At 36.8% G+C, this 26,326-nt stretch overlaps 1 protein-coding gene across 1 annotated transcript in view; it reads right to left on the reverse strand.

Moving 5' to 3' along the window:
* GABRA3 (gamma-aminobutyric acid type A receptor alpha3 subunit) overlaps positions 1 to 26,326 on the reverse strand; it is a 288,587-nt gene that overhangs the window by 153,833 nt on the left and 108,428 nt on the right. The window contains exon 3 of the mRNA XM_025372543.1: positions 14,942 to 15,063. Coding sequence (XP_025228328.1) covers positions 14,942 to 15,063 — 122 coding nt within the window. The remainder of the gene's footprint in view (positions 1 to 14,941; positions 15,064 to 26,326) is intronic.

Raw genomic sequence — 26,326 nt, forward strand, 5'->3', positions numbered from 1 at the left:
TAATCATGCTACTTACTGAAAATTTCTTCCTAATGGCATACATTATCCACCCATCACAACTCCCTTTGCACAAGCCAATCTTGTGTAGATTACTACATGTAGTAGAATCATTTGGATAAGAACTGTGAGCTGAGAATTGGCCATTGTTTTTCTTCCCCGGGGCAATTTTGTGATCTTTGTCATTGCTTAGAGGCCAAAGATCTGGGTGTGGTACTGGTAGAAAGCACCAAAGCTTTTAGTGGATACATGAGACTGGTATAATAAAATTGAAGAATTGAGAAATTTATATACATGGCAGCTTTTCTCACAGGACATTTGCTGAATTCTGAGGTTGCACAAGAGGCTGAAGAGGCAGGCCAAAAAATTCAGAAAAGGAGAACAAAATATCCTGTAGCCTTGCAGTGCTTATGAAACAAATACTCATCAGGGAGAGGAGGACTGAAAACAAAAAAAAAAGCAAGAGTTGAAAGCCTTAGAAAAGATCTACTATCACTTTTCACCTTAGGCCACCGATCAGTTCTAGGCAAAGAAAGAGGCTGAGTCCATATCTGACAACTGAAAAGAGGCCACTGCAGGGAGACAGAGAAGCCAGAAGAAAATTGGAGTTCAAATGGGGATACAACGACAAAATTGCAGATTAGAGGGGTCCCAACCACATGGATAGTTTCTCAGGCCTTTGAAAAAAATTGGAGATGTTTGAAAGTAGAAGGCTAAGGAGATAAGCAGATAACATTTGAATGGCACAACAATCTCTATTTCAGTGCTAAGGAGAAGAGACCAAAGAAGATTTAGGTTAAAAGCCTTGGAGGGCTACAACCTAGGAACATAGCAGAATGGGAAGTGAATTGAGTCTTATCAAAACTGAATCCAAGCCTCAACTTAGATCAGTCTCTGAATTGAGTTGATTGGTCTCTTACTTCACTTGCCCAGAAGAAGAAAGGGTGAAATATCCTGGTGGAAGATAATATCATTTGAATGCTCTTTTGTTCTTTTACAACATAAAACATACAGTCAAAATGTACTATGCCGTTATCCCTTGCTATCTGTGGGGGATTAGTTCTAGAACTTCCTGTAGATACCAAAATCCATACGTGCTCAAGTTCCCTATGTAAAATGGCATGGTATTTGCATATAACCTATGCACATCCTCCCGTATACTTTAAATCATCTCTAGATTATTTATTATACCTAATACAATGTAACTGGCATGGAAATAGTTGTTAAACTGTGTTCTTTAGGCAATAACAACAATAAAATCCATACATGTTTAGTATGCATGCAATTTTTTTCAAATATTTTTAATCCATGGTTGGTTGAATCTACAGATGCAGAAACCACAGATAAGGAGGCTAGCTGCTGTACACACACACACACACACACACATATGTAAATTAAATAACAATTTAATTAAACCAATAAAAGGCAAGAAACAAGACAAAAAGGAACATCAGAAAGTGGGCAAGTAGAAAATAAATATTAAGGTGATATGAACAATTTTTTGATAAATTACTTTAAATGTAATTAAGCTAAGCACTCCAACTAAAAGGCTAAGAATTTCAAACTGAATAAAACAACAAAATCCAACTGTCAGCTGCTAAGAAGAGAAACATTTAAATATAAGGACACATAAAGTGTGAAAACAAAGGATGGATGAAGATGAACAACGCAAACACTAACTTCACCCCCACCACTTTCCAAAAAGAAGTGTAGCTTGACTGATTGTAGTCAACATACACTTTAGGGCAAAAAGCAATATCAAAATAAAGAGTGATCTTCAAAATGATAAAGGAGCTAATCAGACAAAAATATCACAATCGATCTTATGCAGTTAATATTATAAATGTGTATGTGTAAAAATTGAGAGATGCAAAAGGAGAAATATACACATTACAAATCAGATAAAATGATATTTTTAAAATGATATAATTCAGCTGGATTTTGAATGCAGCTAAATCACTGTTTAGATGAAATGTATAGCTTTTTCTACATTAGAAAAACAGAAAGACTGAAAATAAATGGGATTTTATATTTATATTTATATAAATATTTACATTTATTATCAAAACTGAAACGAAGACATTGCAAAAAAAGGAAAATGATAGATCAATGTCTATCATTAAAAGTGATGCAAAATTTCAAAGAAAATACTAGTAAGTGAAATACAATGATATATAAAATAATGCATCATGATCAAACAGTTTATTTATGGAATGCAAGGGTGGTTTATCATTCATAATTTAATTAATTCATGATATAAATTTAATTCATTGTAAGAACAGAAAAATGGAAAAAAAAATCACATGGTAATCTTGATAGGTATAGAAATAAGCATTTGATAAAATGCAGTTTATTCTTACATTTGCCAGCACACTAGAAAGAGAAAAGAACTTCCTTAAATCATATAAAAAAATTTACAAAGTAAACCTACAACAAATTCCATTATTAATGGTGAAATATCAAAAGCTTTCCACTGAAATAAGAAACAAAAGAAGGATAGCTGCTATTACTTCTTCTGTTCTACTGTAATTGAAGATGATATGAATTTGTATGCAGAAAATCTAAAAGAAATTGTAGACAAATGTCAGAATTAATAAGTCAGTACAAGAAGGCTTCTAGATACAAGGGCAATGTGCAAAACCAATCGTATCTCTACATAGCTATAACAAATTTTATTTTATCCTTTTTTTTGCCCTAATCCTCCTATATTGAAGAACAAATTTTTTAAATGGCATGAAAAATCATATCTCAAGGCATAGATCAAGCAAAAATATGTAAGACCTCGAAAGTGAAAAGGCCAAAACATTATTGAGAGAAATTACAGAATAAAATAAAGAGGAATATACTAATTTATGAATTAGAACATTCAGTATTATAAAGATTTTTTAAAACGCCACAAGTTTACTTATATATTCAATATGAAGCCAAACTAAGTAGATTTTTTTCCTCAGAAAATGATAAGTTGATTATAAAATTTATCTAGAAATTTGAAAGGCCATGAATACTCAAGATAATCTTGAAAATAACAAGGCTGGATGACTTATATTACCAGATATCAAACCTGTCATAAATATATAGTAATTAAGATAGAAGTGACATTTATCATGAGAATGAAGGTTGGCCTAAACATATGTAAATCAATCATTGTTATTTACTGTATCAACACACTAAAAAGAACAATTATATAACTAGCCTAATAGACACAGAAAGAACAACTGAAAAATTCTGACATTCCTGTTAAAAATTTTAGCAAACTAGGAGTAGAAGAAAACTTCTCAAAATTGATAAATTTCATCTAGGAAAAACCTACACCTCTCATCATATCTAATGTTGAAAGACTGAACGCTTTCTCCCTAAGATCAGGAACAAGACAATGGTGTCTGCTTTCACCATGTCTATTCAACATTATATGTGAAGTCTACTCAGTGCAATAAAGAAAGAAAAAAGAGCATCCATATTGCACAGGAAGAATTAAAATGGTCTTTCTTCCTATAGGACATAATCATTTAAGCATATTATCTGATGAATCTACAAAAAAGCTACTAGAGGTTTCACTTCTGATATGAAAACATGAGGAACTCTGCAGACCTGCTCTTCAGTGAAACAGAAATTTATTATTATTATTTTTCCTTTCTGTGGAGAATGAGGTCTGGCTATGTTGCCCAGCCTGGTCCCAAACTCCTGGGCTCAAGCTATCTTCATACCTTTGCCTCCCTAAGTGCTGGGATTACAGGTGTGAGCCACTATGGGTCTAAAATTTATTTTTGAAACAACAAAATAAAGTTTCTGAAAATGCTCCTATGGGCATACATAAAGTTAAAAAAATTTATTCAAGAAAAAATGTATTGAAGAAAATCTAAAACTGAGTAAGAAAGCAAGAGGCTAGAATATTTAAATCGAGAACCATTCCCACCCATCCCCCAGCTCAGTGAAACAGAAACTCTATTCTAGATGTGTGCAACCAAGAGCACAGGGCTCTCTCTTCCCCCATCTCCCAGTTGAAGAGCTGTCTTCCTGGGAAAGGCACCACATCAGCATTTCTCATCCAGGAATAAGCTACCTGTTGCTGAGCTAAATTCTAAGCAACTTTGGCTGAGAGTTTCTTCCTTTCTTGCTCCCAGCCCTCACTTATGGCATGGAGACTCTAACTTGGGCATAGCACTGCTGAGAGTACTGTGGCCTCAAGTTCTCTTGATCTGGCTAATGGAGCAGTGGTCCATGCTGAAAAATGCAAGCTGAGGAGACCTGGGGCCACTGCCATCACCCCTCTACCAAGCACTCAGCAACTAATATAGGGTCATTCCTCAGAGAAAAGTATGCCTTGTTCTCACACCAAGAACTAGAACCATAGCTTAAGAGATTTTGCCCAAGAGAGAAGCAGACCATGGAAAAGACAGCATCAGATCATTCCCCAAGGTAACTGACTTCATTTGCAACAAAGTATGGAGAAGTTCAAGCCTAGGGGTGCTCTCAAAAACAATGGAGACTGTAGTGAAAGGCAATTAGGAGAAAACTGAAGGATACATTGGACATATAGGCTAAACTGTAGACCAGCTAGTTTGCTGGAGAGAAACTGGGAAAAAGAAAGCTAGAAGGAGCCCTTCTGCAGTCAGAACAAATACCAAACAAACCTTTAACCTCTGGAACTATTAAAAGCTTCATATAATTTTTTAAATTTTATTTTTATAGATTTAAGTGTACAAGTGCAGTTGTGTTACATGGATATATTGCATAGTGGTGATGTCTGGGCTTTTACTATACCCACCATCTGAAACTGCAAATATTTTTTTTTTCAGAGACTGAGTCTCTTTCTGTTTACCCAGGCTGAAGTACAGTGGCACAGTTATGGCTCACTGCCTCTAATTCTTGAGCTCAAGTGATCCTGCTACCTCAGCCTCTTGAGTAGCTGGGACTACGGTTGCATGCTACCATGCCCAGCAAATTTTTTTATTGTTTTGTAGAGACAGGGTCTCACTATGTTGCCCAGGTTGGTCTTAAACTCCTAGCCTCAAGCGATCCTCCTGCCTTAACCTCCCAAAGTGTTGGGATTACAGGGGTGAGCCACAGCATCCTGCCAATTTCAAAGTTTTTTGAAGTATATTTTCTTAATGTATTTAGCACTGAGGTCCAAGGAAAGGAACAACTGTTGGCCCCCAAAAGGGCTGTTACTGAGACCTATGTTAAAGGTTTTTTGTATCCCACCCCACCACAGGCCTTTATTTTTTATATTCAATATCTCCCCTCTTTAATTTTTAGCTTTATAGTTAAAACTTAGTTATAATAATGGCTCTAAGGAGAGTGATTTTAACATAGCCAATGACCAAGTTAATGCTAAGAAACTGTTCCTGCTTCAGTTCACAATGCCTCCACTTCTCCGTATCACTCCTAATGAATATGTAGCTTGGATTGTGTACAATTTAAACCTGTTTCTTGTTCTAATGTAACAAAAATAAAATCCTTTTGGCAGCCAGACAAACATCTTCATTACCAACCACGAGTTTCCATCCCTTGCTTGACAATCATCCCACCCATCCCATAAGTTTAAATCTATAACTTGTCAATGAGCAATGTTTTCCTAAGACAACATACACATCTAGAAATACTTTCTGCCTTTATGTAAGTTTAGTGAAATTTCTTAGTTCATACAAAATTCAGTGAGACCAGAAAACAAGATGAGTAGAACCGAACCTTTCGGGAACAGCTAATTAATAAAGAGAAAAGCACGTTGTTGGCCTCCTAGAAAGACTCCAATTTTGTAATTCGGAGTCTCCAGAAGACACTGCATTATAATTTCCAGAAGCTGGTTTCAGGAAAAGTTTTTTTTTTTTTTTTGAGACGGAGTCTCACTCTGTTGCCCAGGCTGGAGTGCAGTGGCGCGATCTCGGCTCACTGCAAGCTCCGCCCCCCCGGGTTCACGCCATTCTCCTGCCTCAGCCTCCCGAGTAGCTGGGGCTACAGGCGCCCGCCACCTCGCCCGGCTAATTGTCTTGTATTTTTACTAGAGACGGGGTTTCACCATGTTAGCCAGGATGGTCTCGATCTCCTGACCTCGTGATCCGCCCGTCTCGGCCTCCCAAAGTGCTGGGATTACAGGCTTGAGCCACCGCGCCCAGCCCCAGGAAAAGTTTTAAATATTATGCAGAAAATGATTTTAGGAGTCACAGAAGAGTATGTCTCAAAGGGATCTCAAGTGGTCCCCCAATTCTATTTAAACAGCTTCAAGAGGAAATCTGTTGGCTACAAGAGACAAGTCAGAGTCATAGATGTCTTCCAATTCCCCTTCTAGATGGATTCAGATTTGATTAATACATTCATTAAAAAGATACAAGGAGAGAGAAACTTGAGGTTATGGTTGCAGAGTTTTTGATCATGTGGACTCCCCCAAAGATAACACTCAGAATCAAGACAAAATATTTTTTTTGACAAAATATTTTTAAAAAAACAAATTTACTGGTGCATAACAGATGTACATGGCTTTGGGATACATGTGATAATTTAATATATTCATATAGTTTGTAAAGATTAAATCAGTGTACTTAGGATATCCATCACCTTAGATATGCATCTTTTCTTTGTGCTAGAACTGTTCAAATTTTTCACTCCTAGCTATTTTGAAATAAAAATACAATATTGTAAACTAAAGTCACCCCATTGATTGTACTAACACTAGGTCTTATTTTTACTATCTAACTGTATATTTATACCTAATCAACTTCTCTTCATCTCTCCCTTCCTCCTACCCTTCCCAGCCTCTAGTAACCACCAATCTACTCTCTAACTCCATGGGATCCACTATTTTAAGGCCCACACGTGAGTGAGAACATGTGATATTTGTCTTTCTGAGCTTGCGCTTGTTTAACTTAACGAAGACCTCCAGTTCCATCCATGTCGCTGCAAATGACAAGAATTCATTATTTCGGTTGGCATGGTGACTCACGACTGTAATCCCAGCACTTTGGGAGGGTAAGGTGGGAAGATTGTTTGAGCCCAGGAGTTCAAGACCAGGCTGGGCAACATAGTGAGACCCTGTCTCTACAAAAAAATAAATATAAAAAATAAATTATCCCGTAGTCCCAGCTATTTAGGCGGCTGAGGCAGGAAGATTCCTTGAGCCCAGGAGATCAAGGCTGCAGGGAGCCATGATCATGCTACTGCACTCCAGCTTGGGCAACAGAGCAAGACCCTGCCTTAAAAAAAATTAAAAAACAAACAACAACAAATAAAAACAGAAAAAAAGAGATTTTGTAATTTTCCAGGGCTGAATAATATTCCATGATATACATATACCACATTTTCTTTATCCATTCATCTGTTAATGGGCACTTAGGTTGATTCCATATTTTGGCTATTGTAAGTAGTGCTGTAACAAACACAGGAGTACAGATACCTGTTGGATATATTGATTTATTTTATTTTAGATATATACCCAATAGTGCAATTGCTGGATCATATGGTAGCTCTGTTTTTAGCTTTCTGAATCATCTCCACACTGTTCTGCATAGTGCCCATACTGATTTACATTTCACTCAACAGTGTCCAAGGGCTCTCCTTTTACTGTATTGTCACCAGCATCTGTTATTGTCCAACATTTGGGTAACAGCCATTTTAACTGAGTTGAGATGATATATAATTGTAGTTTTGATGTGCATTTCCCTGATTGTTAATGATTTTGAGCATTTTTTCAAAAGCCTCTTGACCATTTGTATGTCTTCTTCTGAGAAACGTCTATTCAGATCTTTTGTCCATTTTTAAATTGGATTATTTATTTTTTGCTATTAAGTTTTCTGAGATCCTTATATATTCTAGTTTTTAATCTCTTGTCAGATAGGTAGCTTGCAAATATTTTCTCCCGTTTTGTGGGTATCTCTTCAGTTTTTTGATTGTTTCCTTTGCAGCACAGAAGTTTTTTAGCTAGATAGAATCCCATTTGTTTATTTTTGCTTTTGTCGTCTGTGCTTTTGAGGTCTTACGAAAATAGTATTTGCCCAGACCAACTTCCTGGAGCATTTCCCCAATATTTTCTTCCAATAGTTTTATAGTTCAGGTCTTAGATTTTAGTATTTAATTTATTTTGACTTGATTATTGTGTATGATGAGAGATAGGGGTTGAGTTTCATTCTTCTGCATATAATTATCCAGTTTTCCCAGCATTATTTGTTGAAGCAACTGTCCTTTTATCACTGTATGTTCTTGGATCTTTCATTCAAGATAAATTGGCTGTAAATATGTGGATTTACATGTGGGTTTTCTATTCTGTTCCACTGGTTTATGTGTCAGTTTTTATGCCAGTATGATGCTGTTTTGATTACTACAGCTTTGCAGTTGATTTTGAAATCAGGGAGTGTGATGTCTCCAGTTTTGTTATTTATTTTCAAATTGCTTTGGCTATTTGGGGTCTCTTGTCATCCTATGTACATTTAAGGATGTTTTTTTCCTATTTCTATGAAGAATGTCATTGGTATATTGGTAGAGATTACATTGAGTCTGTAAATTGCTTTGGGTAGTATTGTCATTTTAAAAATATTAATAAATAAACCCAAATGCAGCCATCCAATCTTCAATGGAACAAACAAAAACATAAAGTCGGGAAAAAGCACCCATTATGTTGTAATTTTTTTTTTTTTTTTTTTTTTTTTTTTTTTGAGATGGAGTCTTGCTCTGTCACCCGGGCTGGAGTGCAGTGGTGTGATCTCAGCTCACTGCAACCTCCACCTTCCAGGTTCAAGTAATTCTCTTACCTCAGCCTCCCAAGTAGCTGGGACACACCACCACGCCCAGATAATTTTTGTATTTTTAGTAGAGACGGGGTTTCACCATGTTGGCCAGGCTGGTCTAGAACTCCTGACCTCAGATGATCTGCCCACCTTGGCCTCCCGAAGTGCTGGGATTACAGCTGTGAGCCACTGCCCCCAGCCTATGTTGTAATTTTTTTTAAAGTTATGATGCACAATATGGTCTATTTTCATAGATGTTCCAGTACACTTGAAGAGAATGTGTATTTTGCTGTTGCTGATTGGAGTGTTCTATAAATGCCAGTTAGGTAAAGTTGGTTGTTAGCGTGGGTCAAGTTTCTGCTTCCTTTACTTGTTTTCTGTCTACTTGTTCCATTATCTAATGAGGGCATTGTTGAAATCTCTAACTATATTATAGACCATCTCTTTCTCTTTTCACTTCTCAGTCTGTACTCCTAGTAATATTCTTTGCTCTCATGTCTACTTTTTTCTGATATTAAAATAACTACTCCAACCTTCTTTTAATTCGTGTTAGTATGATGCATCTTTTCCTATCATTTTATCTTTAACCCACTTGTGGTTTTCTATTTAAAGTGCATTTCTCTCAAGGAGAAATTTGCTCTTTTTAAATCCCATCTGACCACCTCTGCCTTTAAATATGGGTGTTTAGATTATTTATATTTCATGAGATTATCTGTGTAGTTAAGTTTAAATCTACAACCTTGCTATTTGTTTTCTGTTTGTTTCTTCTATTCTTTGTTACCTTTTCCTCTTTTTCTGCCTTCCTATGGATTGAATATTTTTCTTACTACATTTTTATATCCTTCGTTGCTTTATTAGCTATCATTTTCAAGTTCTATAGTGCACGATCCTTATCACAGTTTACCTACAGGTAATATTATCTCACTTTCTGTGTAATATAAAACTGTTCAACGGCATATTTCCACTTCTTTGTGCTTTCATTGACATACATTTTCCTTATACATATATTACAAGCTACACAATACATGGTTATTATTTTTGCTTTAAGTATTTACTTACCATTTAATGAGATTTTTTAAATGAGGAACTATTTTACATTTACCCACAGTTTCCATTTCCACTGCCCTTCCCTTCTTTGTATAGATCCAGATTTCTATCTGAAATCATTTTCCTTGTGCTGACACATTTCTTCCAGTACAGATCTGCTGGTGATGAATCTTTTTAAGTGTTTATGTGTTTGAAAAAAGTGTTTATTTTGCCTTTTTGGGAGAAATTTATTTTCTCTGGTTATAGAATCCTAGGCTGGCTTTTGTTTTTCTCTCAGTACTTTAAAGCTGTTGCTCCACTACCTTCTGACAAAAAGTCTAGTATCCTTCAAAGTTTTTCATCTGTACATAATGTCTTCTTTTACTCTATTTGCTTTTCAGATTTTCTTTTTATCATGGGTTCTAAGCAATTTTCTCCTTTCTCTTGGTGTAATTTTCTTCATGCTTCTTGTCCTTGGAGTTGTTGACTTTCTTGGTTGGGGAGATTGCAATTTTAATCAAAGTTAGAACTGTTTAATTTTTTTATTTCAATATCCTTTGGGGTACAAGTGTTTTTGGTTACATGGATGAATTACATAGTGGTGAATTCTGAGACTTTAGTGCACCCATCACCTGAGTAGTGTACATTGTACCCAATATGTACTGTTTTTTCCCATACCTCCCTCTCAACCTCCCACTTCTGAGTCTCCAAAGTCCATTATATCACTCTGTCTGCTTTTGTGTAATCATAGCTTAGCTACCACTTATAAGTGACAACATATAGTATTTGGTTTTTCATTTCTTGGTTATTTCACTTAGAATAATGGCCTCCAGCTCCATCCACCCAAGTTACTGCAAGGACATTATTCCACTCCTTTGTATGGCCAAGTAGTATGTATCCCATTTTCTTTTTCCACTCATTGGTTGATGGGCACTTAGGTTGGTTCCATATCTTTGCAATTGTGAATTGGGCTGCAATAAACATATGTGTGCATGTGTCTTTTTTATATAATGACTTCTTTTCCTTTTAATAGATACCAAGTAGTGGGATTACTGGATCAAATGGTAGCTCTACTTTTAGTTCTTTAAGGAATCTCCATACTGTTTTCCACAGAGGTTGTGCTAATTTACATGCCCACTAGCAGTGCATAAATGTTTCCCTTTCACCATATCCATAACAACATCTATTGACTTTTTTTTTTTTTTTTTTTTTTTTTGAGTCTTGCTCTGCTGCCAGGCTGGAGTGCAGTGGCGTGATCTCAGCTCACTGCCATCTCTGCCTCCCAGATTCAAGCCATTCTCTTGTCTCAGCCTCCTGACTAGCTGGGACGACAGACATACACCACCACCCCCAGCTAAGTTTTTGTATTTTTAGTAGAGATGGGGTTTCACCATGTTGGCCAGGATGGTCTTGATCTCTTGACTTTGTGATTTACGTGCCTCGGCCTCCCAAAGTGCTGGGATTACAGGCATGAGCCACCACGCCCAGCCTGACTTTATTTTTATTTTTGTTTTTATTTTTATTTTATTTTATTTTATTTGAGATGGAGTCTCACTCTGTTGCCCAGGCTGGAGTGCAGTGGCATGATTTCGGGTCACTGCAGTCTCTGTCTCCAGGTTCAAGTGATTCTCCTGCCTCAACCTCCCGAGTAGCTGGGACTACAGGCACACCCCACCATGCCTGGCTAGTTTTTGTAGTTTTAGTAGAGACGGGGTTTCATCATATTAGCCAGGCTGCTCTGGAACTCCTGACCTCGTGATCTGCCCACCTCAGCCTCCCAAAGTTTGGGGATTACAGGCATGAACCACCATGCCTGGCTCTATTGACTTTTTAATAATGGCCATTCTTGCAGGAGGAACATAGTATCTCATTGTGGTTTTAATTTGCATTTCCCTGATGATTAGTGATGTTCAGCAGTTTTTCATATGTTTCTTAACCATTTATATATATTCTTTTGAGAAATGTCTATTAATGTCATTTGCCCAAAAGGTCAGAATTTTTAAACCAGTTTTTCTTCAAGTATATTTTCTGCCCCCTTCAAATAATACCATTACAGTTACATTAGACTACATGAAGCTATACCACAGTGCACTGATTTCCGTTTCATTTTTCAGTCTTTTTTTTCTCTCCATGTCTTGTTTTTGCTAATTATTATTGCTATATCTTCAGGCTTATTAGCGTTGCTGTCCTTTTTGGTTTGTAGTTTCTTGTTTCTTTGTATACTTGGTGATTTTTGACTGGAAATTTTTTCTGGAAATTTTTCTCAAATTTTTTGACTGGAAACTTTTGACTGGAATCATTGTGAATTCCACTCCGTTAGATATTAGATTTTTGTATTGCTATAAATATTTTTTGATTTTTGTTCTGAGATAATGTTCAGTTACTTAGAAATAGTTAAAGTCTTTGAAGTTTGATTTTAACCTTTGTCAGGTGGGACTACAGCAGCCTTTAGTCTTGGAATAATTTTGCCATGCCACTGAGGTCATATTCTTCTGAGTACCCTACCCCATGTACCATGTGTTAAAAGTGTTTCCACCAAGTAGAGTGGTGGAAACTCTGGTTGGTGAAAACACAAGTTATTCCAAACCCTGATGTTTTAGTTTTACCCACTGTTTTCAGTGGTCTTTTCCTCATCCTTGAGTTGTGAGGTAAGCAGTACATACCTGAAAACTTGTGAAGCACCCTCTACAGATTTCTGCCTCTCTCTCTCTCTCTCTCTCTCTCCCTCTCTCCTCACAACTTTTTATTCTCCATGCAGCTCTATCTTCTCCTCTGCCTTATGAATCAATAACCTTGGCATCCCCAATTTCTCAACTTCTTCTCAACTGAAACAGTCCACCAGACACTATTTGGGTTCCCCTCCCTGCACTGTAGCCTAAAAATTTTCTCCAGTCAGTTAAGCATCAGCAATCACAGAGCTCACCTTGTTTGTTTTCTTTCTTTCAGGAATCAATATCCTGTGCTGCCTTTGTTTGATTTCTGTAAAACACTATATATTTGTTCATTTCTTTGTGGTTGTTTAAGATGAGAGAGTAAATCTGGTCCTTACTTTCTTTCTCTTCTTTCCATATTAATTGTTCCAACCCCAAATCCAAAAGAAACAAAATGAAATTGCACCATTTTCCCTCCAGTTTTCCCCATTTTAGAAAATAGCACCACCCAACCATACAAGCCAGGAACCTAGAAGTTATCCCTTTCTCCTCCACTTTTTCTAACCCCATAATCTAAGCAGTCACCAAATTTTCTGCATTCACATAGTCATTCTTTTCATCCTAGAAAATTGCGATTAATTTGTGACTGGTCTCTCTTCCTTCAATACTGCTCTACTCTAATCCATTATTTATATAAAAGCAGGTGTTATATGGCCTTAGTCCAAAATCAAAACACAATGAAAAAACTGCAAATATATCTTTAACTTTACTTAATGTGTTTATTGTAGTAGTATGGGTATAGTAATTTCAAAATAGTTTTGTATATTGTAGGATTAAACAAATGGGTAAATGTATCAATTAAAAGTACTTGCTGGACTGCAATTAGTAGTATCAGTGTAAACTCATTGCCATACATGCACATACACATACATATATACAATACATCTGTGTGTGTATATACGTGTGAGTGTGTGTGCATTTGCTATTTTCCCAGTTCTATCTACTGAAAAATCCTGGAAGCAATGAGATCCTAGCAGTAATGAGGACACCTAGCAGCCAGAAATTTGATTATAAATGTAATTTCCCACAAAAGGTACCACTTATGCTTGGAAAAATGACTAATTCCAAGGTTGGATTATCGAAAGTATAAAATAAGTCTGGAATATACTGTCATGCCATATAATAAGAAAGTACTCAGAAAATGAGAGCATATTAAAAGGAAACAGAAGCCAAATGGAATAGGCTACCACTAGGGAATATGGGAAATTACTAGCAAAAATCTTAGTCAAAATAAATATAGTCTATTGAAATGAATGATATCAATGTCTGTAATCCATTGAATAAAGCAAGAATCCATTCATACTGACATTAGCTAATTAATTAAAGAGAAAAAAAGATTTTTTTCTTACAATAAAATGTAATTTAATAAGTGTAGAATAATAATAGACTTAGAAAATCACCATTTTGTCACTATAATTGTTATTAGTCTCACAAAGATAATCTGTAGTTGCTAAGACTGTTGGGTACAAGCTGGAAAAGGCATAAAATAGTGTCAGAACATCTCTCCACAAATTACGTATTAATTATAAACTTTAAATATAATAATTTTAGAGTGCAGCAACCTGGTAAACATCTAAATTAGCACTACCAGTAATGGGGCAAACAGACATCAAGTCCCTTCTTGAGTAATGTGCTGACAAAGACATAATTAACTCCTATGGTGTTACTTTGAAAATGAATATGGAAGATCTAATCAATGTCATAAAAAACACAGAAATGCTGAATGTAGGCTGAAGAGACACAACAATAAATGCAATGCATAATCCTGGATTGAATCCTAAATCAATGAAAATTTCTATAAAGTACATTTTGGGGATAATTGGAAAATTTTGAATATGGACTACAAATTATAAAATAGCATTAGGTTACATTTTGTGAATTTATAATAGCCCCTGATATATTATAATACATTTACCTTATTGTGATCATATTGCTGATTATACTAAACTGATAACCAACTAAGATCTCACATAGCCAGTAGATTATTCCTTTTTGGAGTGTCAGGCTGATATATGCTCAGGATTTTGAAAACAAAGGCATGTTTCTCAGCTTTTCCTGGACTACACCAGTCATCCAGGCAGGTATTGGTATTCTGTTACTAGAAATGGGCATTGTCTAACCTTGAGGTAGAGATGCTCCTCAACTTATAAGACCACATCCCAATAAACCCATCATAAATTGGAAATGTCATAAGTCTAAATCCATTGGGCTATGTCCCAAAATCACATCATAAAGACAAAAATCATACGTCAAAGCATTCTGAGTCATGGAACATCTGTGTATTACTCAATATGCACCTAGCAAAAATCTAGAATCTTCTGAAATCAGACCAGAGAAATCACCTACTGAAATGAAGGATTATGACTAATTTTCAGTGCTCATAGGGAAGAAATTCAGCTTTACATTAATCTCATTGGCCAACAGACTACTGAAGGCACCTTATAACTCTTTTTAGATAACAATGGCCAAGAAGAAGATCTTGAAAGGACTGACCTCCAAGCCCAGGTCGCAGCCGGTTGTCATAGCCGTCCAGAAGACGATCCAAGATTCTGGTGAAGATAGTGATGTTGTCAGTGCTGTCATCAGGAATATCTGGGGCGTGCTTAGGAGACAGCCTGAGGCAATGTAAAGAAAAGAAAAAAATAATAGTTCTTAACAGGAAAAAAAATACATGACTAGATATTTTAATTCAAGAAGATTTCAATTAATAGACTGGGCCAATTACATAGACCTATATCTTAACCAAAATAACAATTACTACATATTTGTCACAATGATTGCTTGTGTAGGAGGCAGACAGTGTGGTTAATACTTGAACTCTTACTCTAGCATTGGTATGAGCTTTGCCAGGCATATATCCTGGCCCCATCCCAGCAGTAAAGAGACACAAGCAGAAATTCTAGACAGAATGTCACTGAGAACATTTCTCGGTATACAGTTGGTTGATAAAATTGTGTTGCATGATTAAACAGGCATCAAAATAAAGAAGGGAAATGTTACTGAGAACTTACCTCACTTCTAGCCCAGAGAAATTTAAGTTCACAGAAAAACAGGGTCAGAGAGATCCTTGAATTGTATATAGTCTACTTCTACCCTCATCCTATGGAGATAGGGAAACCAAGCAGTAGTAGTTCATCAAATGTTAAAGCTACCAGACTTTAAGACTATTACGAGATGCCTTAATCGCTCTCATTTTATACATAGGAAAACAAGCACAGACAAGAAACCAAATTTCCCCAAAGTCATATTGCTAGTGAGAGGCAGCCATAAGGCTATGATCCAACTTCTCTAACTTTCCAGTGTCCTTTAGGTACCTCCTGATTCTTCAATTTGGATTACTTCTGTAAGTCTTTCTGAAGACTATGCACTTTACTAATCACCTAATGAGGCTTAGGCACTGTGACTGATACTTTCACTTTTTGAGGAGGAGCTTGGTGTTGTTTGACAGGACTAGAAATAAAGGCCCTGGGTAGTTCAGAGGAAATAGGAATATGGTAAAAGATATGGCTTTTGCCAAGGGTCAAGAAGCATGGTGTGGAATCAAGTAAAGGACCAGGAGCTAGAAATCCTGGGTCCTAGTACCAGGTGTATTTGTGATTGGAGCTACCATTAAGCATCTTATAGCACTTGCATGTCTTTTTTTTTTTTTTTTTTTTTTTTTAGATGGAGTCTCGCTCTGTCACCCAGGCTGGAGTGCAGTGGCATGATCTTGGCTCACTGCAAGCTGCGCCTCCCGGGTTCATGCCATTCTCCTGCCTCAGCTTCCCGAGTAGCTGGGACTACAGGCGCCCGCCACCACACCTGACTAATTTTTTGTATTTTTTGTAGAGACGGGGTTTCACTGTGTGAGCCAGGATGGTCTCGATCTCCTGACCTCGTGATCTGCCTGCCTCGGCCTCCCAAAGTTCTGGGATTACAGGCATGAGCCACCATGCCCGGCCAGCACTTGTATGTCTTTAAGTCTCAGTTTTTCCTCATTCTTAACTTGAACCCAGGAAATTGACATTAATACATATATAATAACTATTCCTAGCATCCAGTTAATCAGGGCTATAAAAGTCAAGATTCTAGTTAAGAAGGAGTCTTAGGAGACAGTCAGTACATCTTCCCACTAATATTTATCCCTAGCAGTGAACAAGGCTCCCGTTCTGTAAAGATCCTCAGAAAAAGCTACAGAATAATATAAACATCAATATGTCTTCCCCATAATATTTATCCCTAACAGTGAACAAGGCTTCTGTTCTGAAAAGGTCCTGAGAGTTACAGAAGTGTATAAACATCTTATTTGAATAGTTCTCACTCTAAACTGCCACACTGTAGCTGATAACCAAGTGAGTTTGAACTTAATTTATAAACCTAATTTAATTCACTTAATCATCCAATGCATTTTTATTAACTATGTGTCTATTACTGTTCGAGGTGTTATGATAGAGCAGAAAGCAAAATAAAGTAAAACAAAGCAAGTAATCCTTCCCCTACTTAACTTATGGAGCTGTTGAAATAATCAAGTTATATAATAGATACACACGGGAAAAAATAAGCAGGCTTAAAGAGTCTGGAAACATGCATTTGAGTTTATTCGTTGTATGACATTAGGCAAGCCATATAACACCCCTAGTAATAGCTTTAGGATCTTTAAAATTAAAATAACTTCACACATATGTTGTATTAAAGTTAAAAAAAATACAATATATTAAAATTATCAGGCTTACTGCTTCACATCTAGAAGCATTCAAAGTGTGTTTTCTCTTTATCAGACTAGTGGTTTATGCACTCGAATGCATTATTCAAGTATAAATATTAACAACAAGCAATTGGCACCCTCATCAGACAAAAGCCATAAGGAAAGCTTTGGCCAGAGAGGAACTGGAACCTAGTCAACAGTAGACAAGACTGGCTGGTTTAGTGGACAGATCACAAGAAGTGATACAGATGCTCCATTGGGAAGGGGGAAGAAAGAAGGGAACTGTAATGCAGAACTAACAAACTGACATCAGTATGCTGAGGAGATAAATACAGGTACATTGTCAGGTGACAGTCCACCCCTGGCTCAGGCCACCAATGGTCTAGATCCATCTGACATGGGCTGTAGGGGGAAGGGCTGTGGCAGCTCAACTAATTTCGTGCAAACCCCTTTCTCATTATCCCTTAACTCTCACGGTGGAAGATCTTGATCCTGGGTAGCCTAATTCAGTTTCTTGGAAGTAGATTCATAAACTGAATGAAAAAAAAATCTTGAATTACTAGATGGGGCAGAAAGGAGAATCCTCATAGAATCATAGGGGAAATATATAAGGCGGCCGGGCGCGGTGGCTCAAGCCTGTAATCCCAGCACTTTGGGAGGCCGAGACGGGCGGATCACGAGGTCAGGAGTTCGAGACCATCCTGGCTGACACGGTGAAACCCCGTCTCTACTAAAAAATACAAAAAACTAGCCGGGCGAGGTGGTGGGCGCCTGTAGTCCCGGCTACTCGGGAGGCTGAGGCAGGAGAATGGCGTAAAAACCCGGGAGGCGGAGCTTGCAGTGAGCTGAGATCCGGCCACTGCATTCCACCCTGGGCGACACAGCGAGACTCCGTCTCAAAAAAAAAAAAAAAGAAAAAAAAAAAGAAAGAAAGAAATATATAAGGCTTCAGAGATTACCTTTTCTAGATGGATCTGCAGATGAGAATACTAAAGCCTTGGACATAATTTTTAATCACCCTGAGAGGTGATGAGACAGCTAAAATATTAATGTTGATCCAAAATTGCTGAATATCAAGAACATACACTGGAGAAAAAGACAGTCTCTTCAATAAATGGTGCTGGGAAACTGGATATCCATATGCAGAAGAATGAAACTAGACCCCTATCTTTTGCCATATATAAAAATCACATCAAAATGGATTAAAAGACTGAAATCTAAGACCTCACACTATGAGACTACTACAAGAAAACTTTGGGGAACATCTCCAGGACATCGGTCTGGGCAAAAATTTCTTGAGCAATACCCTACAAGCACAGGCAACCATAACAAAAATGGACAAATGGGATCACATCAAATTACAAAGCTTCTTCACAGCAAAGGAAGCAATCAACGAACTGAAGGGACAACCTACAGAATGGGAGAAAAAATTTGCAAACTATTCATCTGACAAAGAATTAATAACCAGAATAGATAAAGAGCTCAAAGAAATCTGTAGGAAAAAAGTATAATAATCCAATTAAAAATGGGCAGAATATTTGAATAGACATTTCTCAAAAGAATACACACAAATGACAAACAGGCATATGAAAAGGTGCTTAACATCACTGATCATCAGAGAAATGCAAATCACAACTACAATAACATATCATCTCACCCCAGATAAAATGGCTTCTATCCAAAAGACAGGAAATAACAAATGCTGACGAGAATGTAGAGGAAAGGGAACCCTCATACATTGTTGGTGGGAATGTAAATTAGCACAACCACTATGGAGAAGACTTTGGAGGTTCCTCAAAATATTAAAAATAGAGCTGCCATATGAACCAGCAATCCCACTGCTGGGTATATACCCAAAAGAAAGGAAATCAGTATATCAAAGAGGCATCTGCACACCCATGTTTGTCACAGGACTGTTCACAATAGGTGAGATTTGGAGGCAACCTAAATATCCATAACAGATGACTGGATAAAGAAAATGTGATACATGTACACCATAGAGTGCTATTCAGTCATAAAAATAATGAGATCCTGTCATTTGCAAAACGTGGATGAAACTGGAGATCATTATGCTAAGTGAAATAAGCCAGGCACAGAAAGACAAAAATTGCATGTTGTCATTTATTTGTGGGAGCTAAAAATTAAAACAATTGAACTCATGGATATAGAGAGTAGAAGCATTGTCACTAGAGGTTGGAAAGGATAGTGGAGTGGTTGAGGAAAAGTGGGGATGATTAATGTGTATAAAAATAATAGAAATAATGAGACTTCACAAGTATACATATGTAACAAACCTGCACGTTATGCACATGTACCCTAGAACTTAAAGTATAATAATAAAAAAAAAGAAAAAAAAAAGAAATAATGAGACTTAGTATTTGACAGTACAAAGGGTGACATCAGTAATAATAATTTAATTGTACATTTTAGAATAACTAATTGGATTGCTTTAACACAAAGGATAAATGCTTGAGGTGATGGATACCACATTTTCCATGATGTGATTATTTCATATTGCATGCCTGTATCAAAACATCTCATGCACCCCATAAATATATATACCTATGATGTACCCACAAAAATGAAAAATTAATTCTTTAAAATCCTGAATATAAGACCAATACACTGTGCTTTCTCTCTTACTGAAATACTAGCTTCCATGAGAATGCATTTCCATTTCCTCCTGCTGACTGTTGATATCTTAGCATCATTCTTCATCAAAAAGTTGAAAACTTTTAAGTCAAAAAGCAATGCTAGCTTGTGACTAGTCTGGACAATATGGCAAAACCCTGTCTCTACAAAAACACAAAAATTAGCTAGACATGGTGGCACACCTGTAGTCCCATTTACTGGGGAGGCTGAGGTTGGAAGATTACTTGAGCCCAGGAAGTGGAGGTTGCAGTGAGCTGAGATCACGCTACTGTGCTCCAGCCTGGGCAACAGAGCAAGACCCTGTCTCAAAAAAATAAATAAATAAACAAAAATCAATGCTAAATATCATCCCCAAATTATTTTCAATATATTGCTCTATGGTTTTATTCTTTATTATTGATTTTTTTCTCCTAATGTGCACTAAATTATTGTGTGGGGAAGCTGATTTAATCTGCAGCCTAAATAGAACTCTTCTTCAGTAACTAAACTGCAACGTTTGAATTCAAAGGTAGTTTGGGGAAAAAAGGAATCATGGCATGTCAGAATTATGGAGAACCTTAGAGATTGTATAATTCTCTCCCTTCATTTTACACATGAGACACCTAAGACACCAACACCAAAGAGAGAAACGAATTGCTTGATGCTATATGCTTATCAAGTTAATGAGAGTGACACTAAAACATGTCCATTGCACCTCATATTTGCCACTACTGGTTAGATAAAATATGATAATAATAATTCACCATTAAAAAATGAAAATGATGTTACTAATATACTATCTGAAGGTTATGCAAGTTTAGTCATTTTCCTAGCCCTAAAGATGGATCAGTGGTAAATTCACAGGACTAGAATCAAATGACTGGAATTTAGTTCTGTCTCTGCCACTAACTGACTGTGAGACCTACAGGCATACCTCAGGGATATTGTGAGTTTGGTACCAGGCCACTGCAATAAAGCAAATATCACAATTAAGTGAGTCACAAATATTTTGGTTTCCCAGTGCATATAAAAGTTATGTTTATACTGTATAGCACCCTATTAAGTGTTCAATAGCATTATGTCTAGAAAACAATTTACATACCTTAATTAAAAACACTTTATTGCTAAAAATGCTAACGATCATCTCAGGCTTCAACAAGTCATAATCTTCTTGCTAGGAGAAGGTTTTGCCTCAGTGCGGACGGCTGCTGACCAATCAGGGTGGTGGTTGCTAAAGACTGGGGCAGCTGTGGCGGCAATTTCTTAAAATAAGACAATGAAGTTTGCCTCATCAATTGACTCTTCTTTTCACAAAGGATTTATCTTCAGCATGTGATGCTGTTTGGTACCATTTTACCCACAGCATAACTTCTTTCAAAATTGGAGCTAATGCTCTTAAACCCTGACACTGCTTTATCAACTAAGTTTGTGTAATATTCTAAATCCTTTGTTGTCATTTCAACAATATTCACAGAATCTTCACTAGGAGTAGATTCCATATCAAGAAACCACTCTCATTGCTTGTTTGTAAGAAGTAACTCATCCCTTCAAGATTTTTCATGAGACTGCAGCAATTCAGTCACAACTTTAGGCTCCACTTCTAATTATAGTTTTCTTGCTATTTCCACCACATCTGCAGTTACTTCCTCCACTGAAGTCTTCAACCCCTCAAAGTCACCCATGATGACTGGAACGAACTTCTTCCACACTCCTGTTAATGTTTGTATTTTGACTATTCCCCTGAATCATGAATGCTCTTAGTGGCATCCAGAAAGGTAAATCATTTCCAGGTTTTCAATGGACTTTTCTTGGATCCATCATAAGAATCACTATCTATGGAAGCTATAAACTTATGAAATGTATTTCTTAAATAATAAAACTTGAAAGTCAAAATTTCTTCTTGATCAGTGGGCTGAAGAATGGATGTTGTATTGTAAACATTCATCTTGCACAGCTCCATCAAAGCAAAGCTCTTGGGTGACCAGGTGCATTGTCATTGAAAAATAACATTTCAAAAGGAGTATTTTTTCCTGGAAAGAAGACTGCAACAGTGTGCTTAAAATATTCAGTAAACCATGCTATAAACAGATGTGCTGTCATTCAGGCTTTGTTATTTCATTTACAGAGCATAGAGAGAGTGGATTTAGCATAATTCTTAAGGGTCCTAGGATTTTCAGAATAGTAAATGAGCAATGGGCTTCAGCTTAAAGTCACCAACTGCATTTGCCCCTGACAAAAGAGTCAGCCACTGCTTTGAAGCTTCAAAGTCAGGCATTTACTTCTTGTCTCTAGCTATTAAAGTCCTGAAAGACATCTTCTTCCAATAGAAGGATGTTTCATCTACCAAAATCTGTTATTCGTGTAGCCACCTTTATCAATTATCGTAGCTAGATCTTCTGGAGAACTTGCTGCAGCTCCTCCATCAGCACTTGTGTTTCACCTTGCATTTTATGTTATGGAGATGGCTTCTTTCCTTAAACCTCATGAACCAACCTCCACTAGCTTCAAACTTTTTCTGCAGCTTCTTTATCTCTCCCAGTCTTCATAGAACTGAAGAGAGTTATAGCATTGCTTTGAATTGGGCTTTGCTTGAAGGGAATGTTGTGTCTGGCTTGATCTTCTATCCACTAAAACTTTCTCCATATTCGCAATAAGGCTGTTTCACTTTCTTATCATTTATGTGCTCACTGGAGTAACATTTTTAATTTCCTTCAAAAGTCTTTCATTCGCATTGACAACTTGGCTAACTGCTTGCCACAAAAGGCCTAGCTTTTAGAGTATCTCAGCTTTTGTCATGCCTTCCTTACTAAGCTTAATCATTTCTAGCTTTTGATTTAAAGTGAGAGCCATGTAACTTTTTATTTCACTTGAAAACTTAGAGGCTATGTAGGGCTACTAATTGGCCTATTTTCAATATTGTTGTATCTCAGGGAGAGGGAAGGCCTAAGGAGAGGGAGAGAGACAGGGGAATGGCCCTTCAGTGGAATAGTCAGTCAGAGCAAACACAATATTTACCAATTAAGTCCACTGTCTTACATGAGTGGAATTCATGGTGCCCCAAAACAATTAAAATAATAACATCAAAGATCACCAATCACAGATCACCATAACAGATAAAATAATGAAAACTTTGAAAATTTGCAAGAACGACCAAAATGCAGCAAGGGACAAAGTGGGCACATGCTGTTGGAAAAATGGCACCAATAGACTCACTCAACACAGGGCTGCCACAAACCTTCAATCTGTAAAAAAACATGCTATCCACAAAGCACAATAAAGCGAAGCACAATCAAATGAGGTATGCCTGTAAATATATGTAAAATATGCAAAATGGGGATATGTAAAATGGGGATATACATGTAAAATGGGGATAACAATAACCTACATTAGAAAACTTTGGAAATAAACAAGTAAATAAGATAATAAATAAATACAAAATTGTTTTGTAAATGAAGGCTGTTCATTAACTTCCCCCCAAACTCCTGAAAATGCAATGAAAAACCTTTAAAATACATTATCTTTTAGGCTATAGGAGAAAGTCAAGATCACTGACCATCTAGAGAATCCTCAATGAAGTTATTAAACTAATGCTGTCACTGCCAGCATCCTTCATTGAGGATACTGGTGTGTTTACGTTAAGGGAAAGCAGGAGAGGCACAAATGTGGAGTTGCTGACACAGTTCATACAACATCCCAAAGAGGAAAGAGATTTACTTCATTAAAAGGATGGCATTTTTCCTGTACCACATATCTCCTGGGAAAGAGCAGATTTTTTTAAATAATAAAAATTTGGAATTACTGAGCAGATTATGTCTCTGCATTGCTCACAAACCTTTTATAACTCTTCATAGCTAACCAAATAAATTCCAACACCTAAGCCTGACACTCATGGCCTTCTGCAATCTGTTCCCAATATACTTTTACAGTTGCAAATTCTACTACTTCTCTTTCTGACCAGCAATCACAGGCAAATCAGATTACTCACCATTTCCCAATATTCCTCATGTTTTCATTTTGCAAGCCCAGTCTTTCCTATAAGTGGAACTGTTCAATTAAAGATTCAGCACTAAGGAAGTCAGTTATATACTAGGGAGGAAATGAGAAACACCTAGAATTCAATAGCACACATTCTCTTTACAGAAGCTCCTTGAAGAACAAAAAAAAGAGAAGAGCTAACCTGATTTGGGCTAGAATATGCCAAATCCATCTGAAAAAGACAGCTGTTCTTTTCTGAAATAGCTTCTATGGACTGGTAATAAAACTACAGAAGTACTGACTTCAGACACACCTAACCACTTGGGAAAATAAAGACCAAGTCCTTCATGCCATCTTAGTAACTGAAAGCCACTGTTTCACAAAAAAAGAGAAATATTTAATTAGTGTATGTTGTGAATGATAAAATAAGCTAGTAGACCTTAAAGATATGATTCCATGTGACCATAAGCAGACATATCACAACTTAAAATGTGTCATGAACCAAAGTTTGCAAAGAAGCAGGGGTACATTCTTCCTTTGAAACAATGCCATAAAGGGTAGCTAGTTTTCTAGATAAAAGTAAGCAGTACTGTTTCTCATAATTAATCTGAATGACTGTAACCATAGTGACAATGCATGGGCACTATTTCGGCAACATTTCTGGTTAAGCAGGTATTAATAGGCCAAGCTGAGAATGATTTATAACACTGTTTATGTGGAAAGAGATTTTTTGACACAAAAGAAGAGAAAACTAAACACTAGAAATATTCTCTCCCCTACTATTATTTGTTCTTTACCCCCATACCCACAGCCACGATCAAAGCAATGAGCTGGCCACCAGCTCAAAGACTTTGAATTAATCCTGATGGTTGATATCCTTACAATAGAAAGTCCTGACAGTCATCACCCTAAGCAAGTGATAAAATTCAGTATCAGCCATACTGAGACAACCTTGCCTCCTGACATAATGCAACAGGAAGCCACAGCATCACCTACAAAGTATCATTGATTGTAGCCTCACATGTCCATCCCTGTTCTGTGTTACAAATTCTGCACTTCTACCTCAAAAGGGAAAATGGTAGGATAAAATTATATTTCTTATTTCTACAGGTCCTATAAGAAAAATGCACTTGCCCCATCTTAACATGGTCTACCCAGCTATGTGGCTGAGATATTAAGAATTCAGTGGTAGAGAGATTACTATATGTAACTAAATGTTCGTGTATGTAAAATGCTAGGAAGAAACTGCATCAACTAATGAGCAAAATAACCAGCTAATATCATAATGACAGGATCAAGTTCACACATAACAATATTAACCTTAAATGTAAATGGACTAAATGGTCCAATTAAAAGACACAGACTGGCAAACTGGATAAAGAGTCAAGACCCATCAGTTTGCTGTATTCAGGAGACCCATCTCACATGCAGAGACACACATAGGCTCAAAATAAAGAGATGGAAGAAGATCTACCAAGCAAATGGAAAACAAAAAAAAGCAGGGGTTGCAATCCTACTCTCTGATAAAACAGACTTTAAACCACCAAAGATCAAAAGAGACAAAGAAGGCCATTGCATAATGGTAAAGGGATCAATTCATCAAGAAGAGCTAACCATCCTAAATATACATACACCCAATACAGGAGCACTGAGATTCATAAAGCAAGTCCTTAGAGACTTACAAGGAAACCTAGAGGCCCATACAATAAGAATGGGAGACTTTAACACCCCACTGTCAACATTAGACAGATCAACAAGACAGAAAATTAACAAGGATATCCAGGAATTGAACTCAGCTCTGCACCAAGCAGACCTAATAGACATCTAGAGAATTCTCCACCCCACATCAACAGAATATACATTCTTCTCAGCACCACATTGCACTTATTCCAAAATTGACCACATAGTTGGAAGTAAAGCACTCCTCAGAAAATGTAAAAGAACAGATTATAAGAAACTGTCTCTCAGACAACAGTGCAATCAAACTAGATCTCAGGACTAAGAAACTCAATCAAAACCGCTCAAACACATGGAAACTGAACAACCTGCTCTTGAATGACTACTGGGTACATAACAAAATTAAGGCAGAAATAAAGATGTTCTTTGAAACCAATGAGAACAAAGATACAACATACCACAATCTCTGGGACACATTTAAAGCAGTGTGTACAGGGAAATTTATGGCACTAAATGCCTACAAGAGAAAGCAGGAAAGATCTAAAATTGACACATTAACATCACGATTAAAAGAACTAGAGAAGCAAGAGCAAACATATTCAATAGCTAGCCAAAGGCGATAAATAACTAAGATCAGAGCAGAACTGAAGGAGATAGAGACAAAAAAAACCCTCCAAAAAATCAATGAATCCAGGAGACGGTTTTTTGAAAAGATCAACAAAATTGATAGACCGCTAGCAAGACTAATAAAGAAGAAAAGAGAGAAGAATCAAATAGATGCAATAAAAAATGATAAAGGGGATATCACCACCGACCCCACAGAAATACAAACTACCATCAGAGAATACTATAAACACTTCTACGCAAATAAACTAGAAAACCTAGAAGAAATGGATAATTTCGTGGACACT

The sequence above is a fragment of the Theropithecus gelada genome, chromosome X (assembly GCF_003255815.1).
Source record: "Theropithecus gelada isolate Dixy chromosome X, Tgel_1.0, whole genome shotgun sequence".
NCBI classification, from domain to species: Eukaryota; Metazoa; Chordata; class Mammalia; order Primates; family Cercopithecidae; genus Theropithecus; species Theropithecus gelada.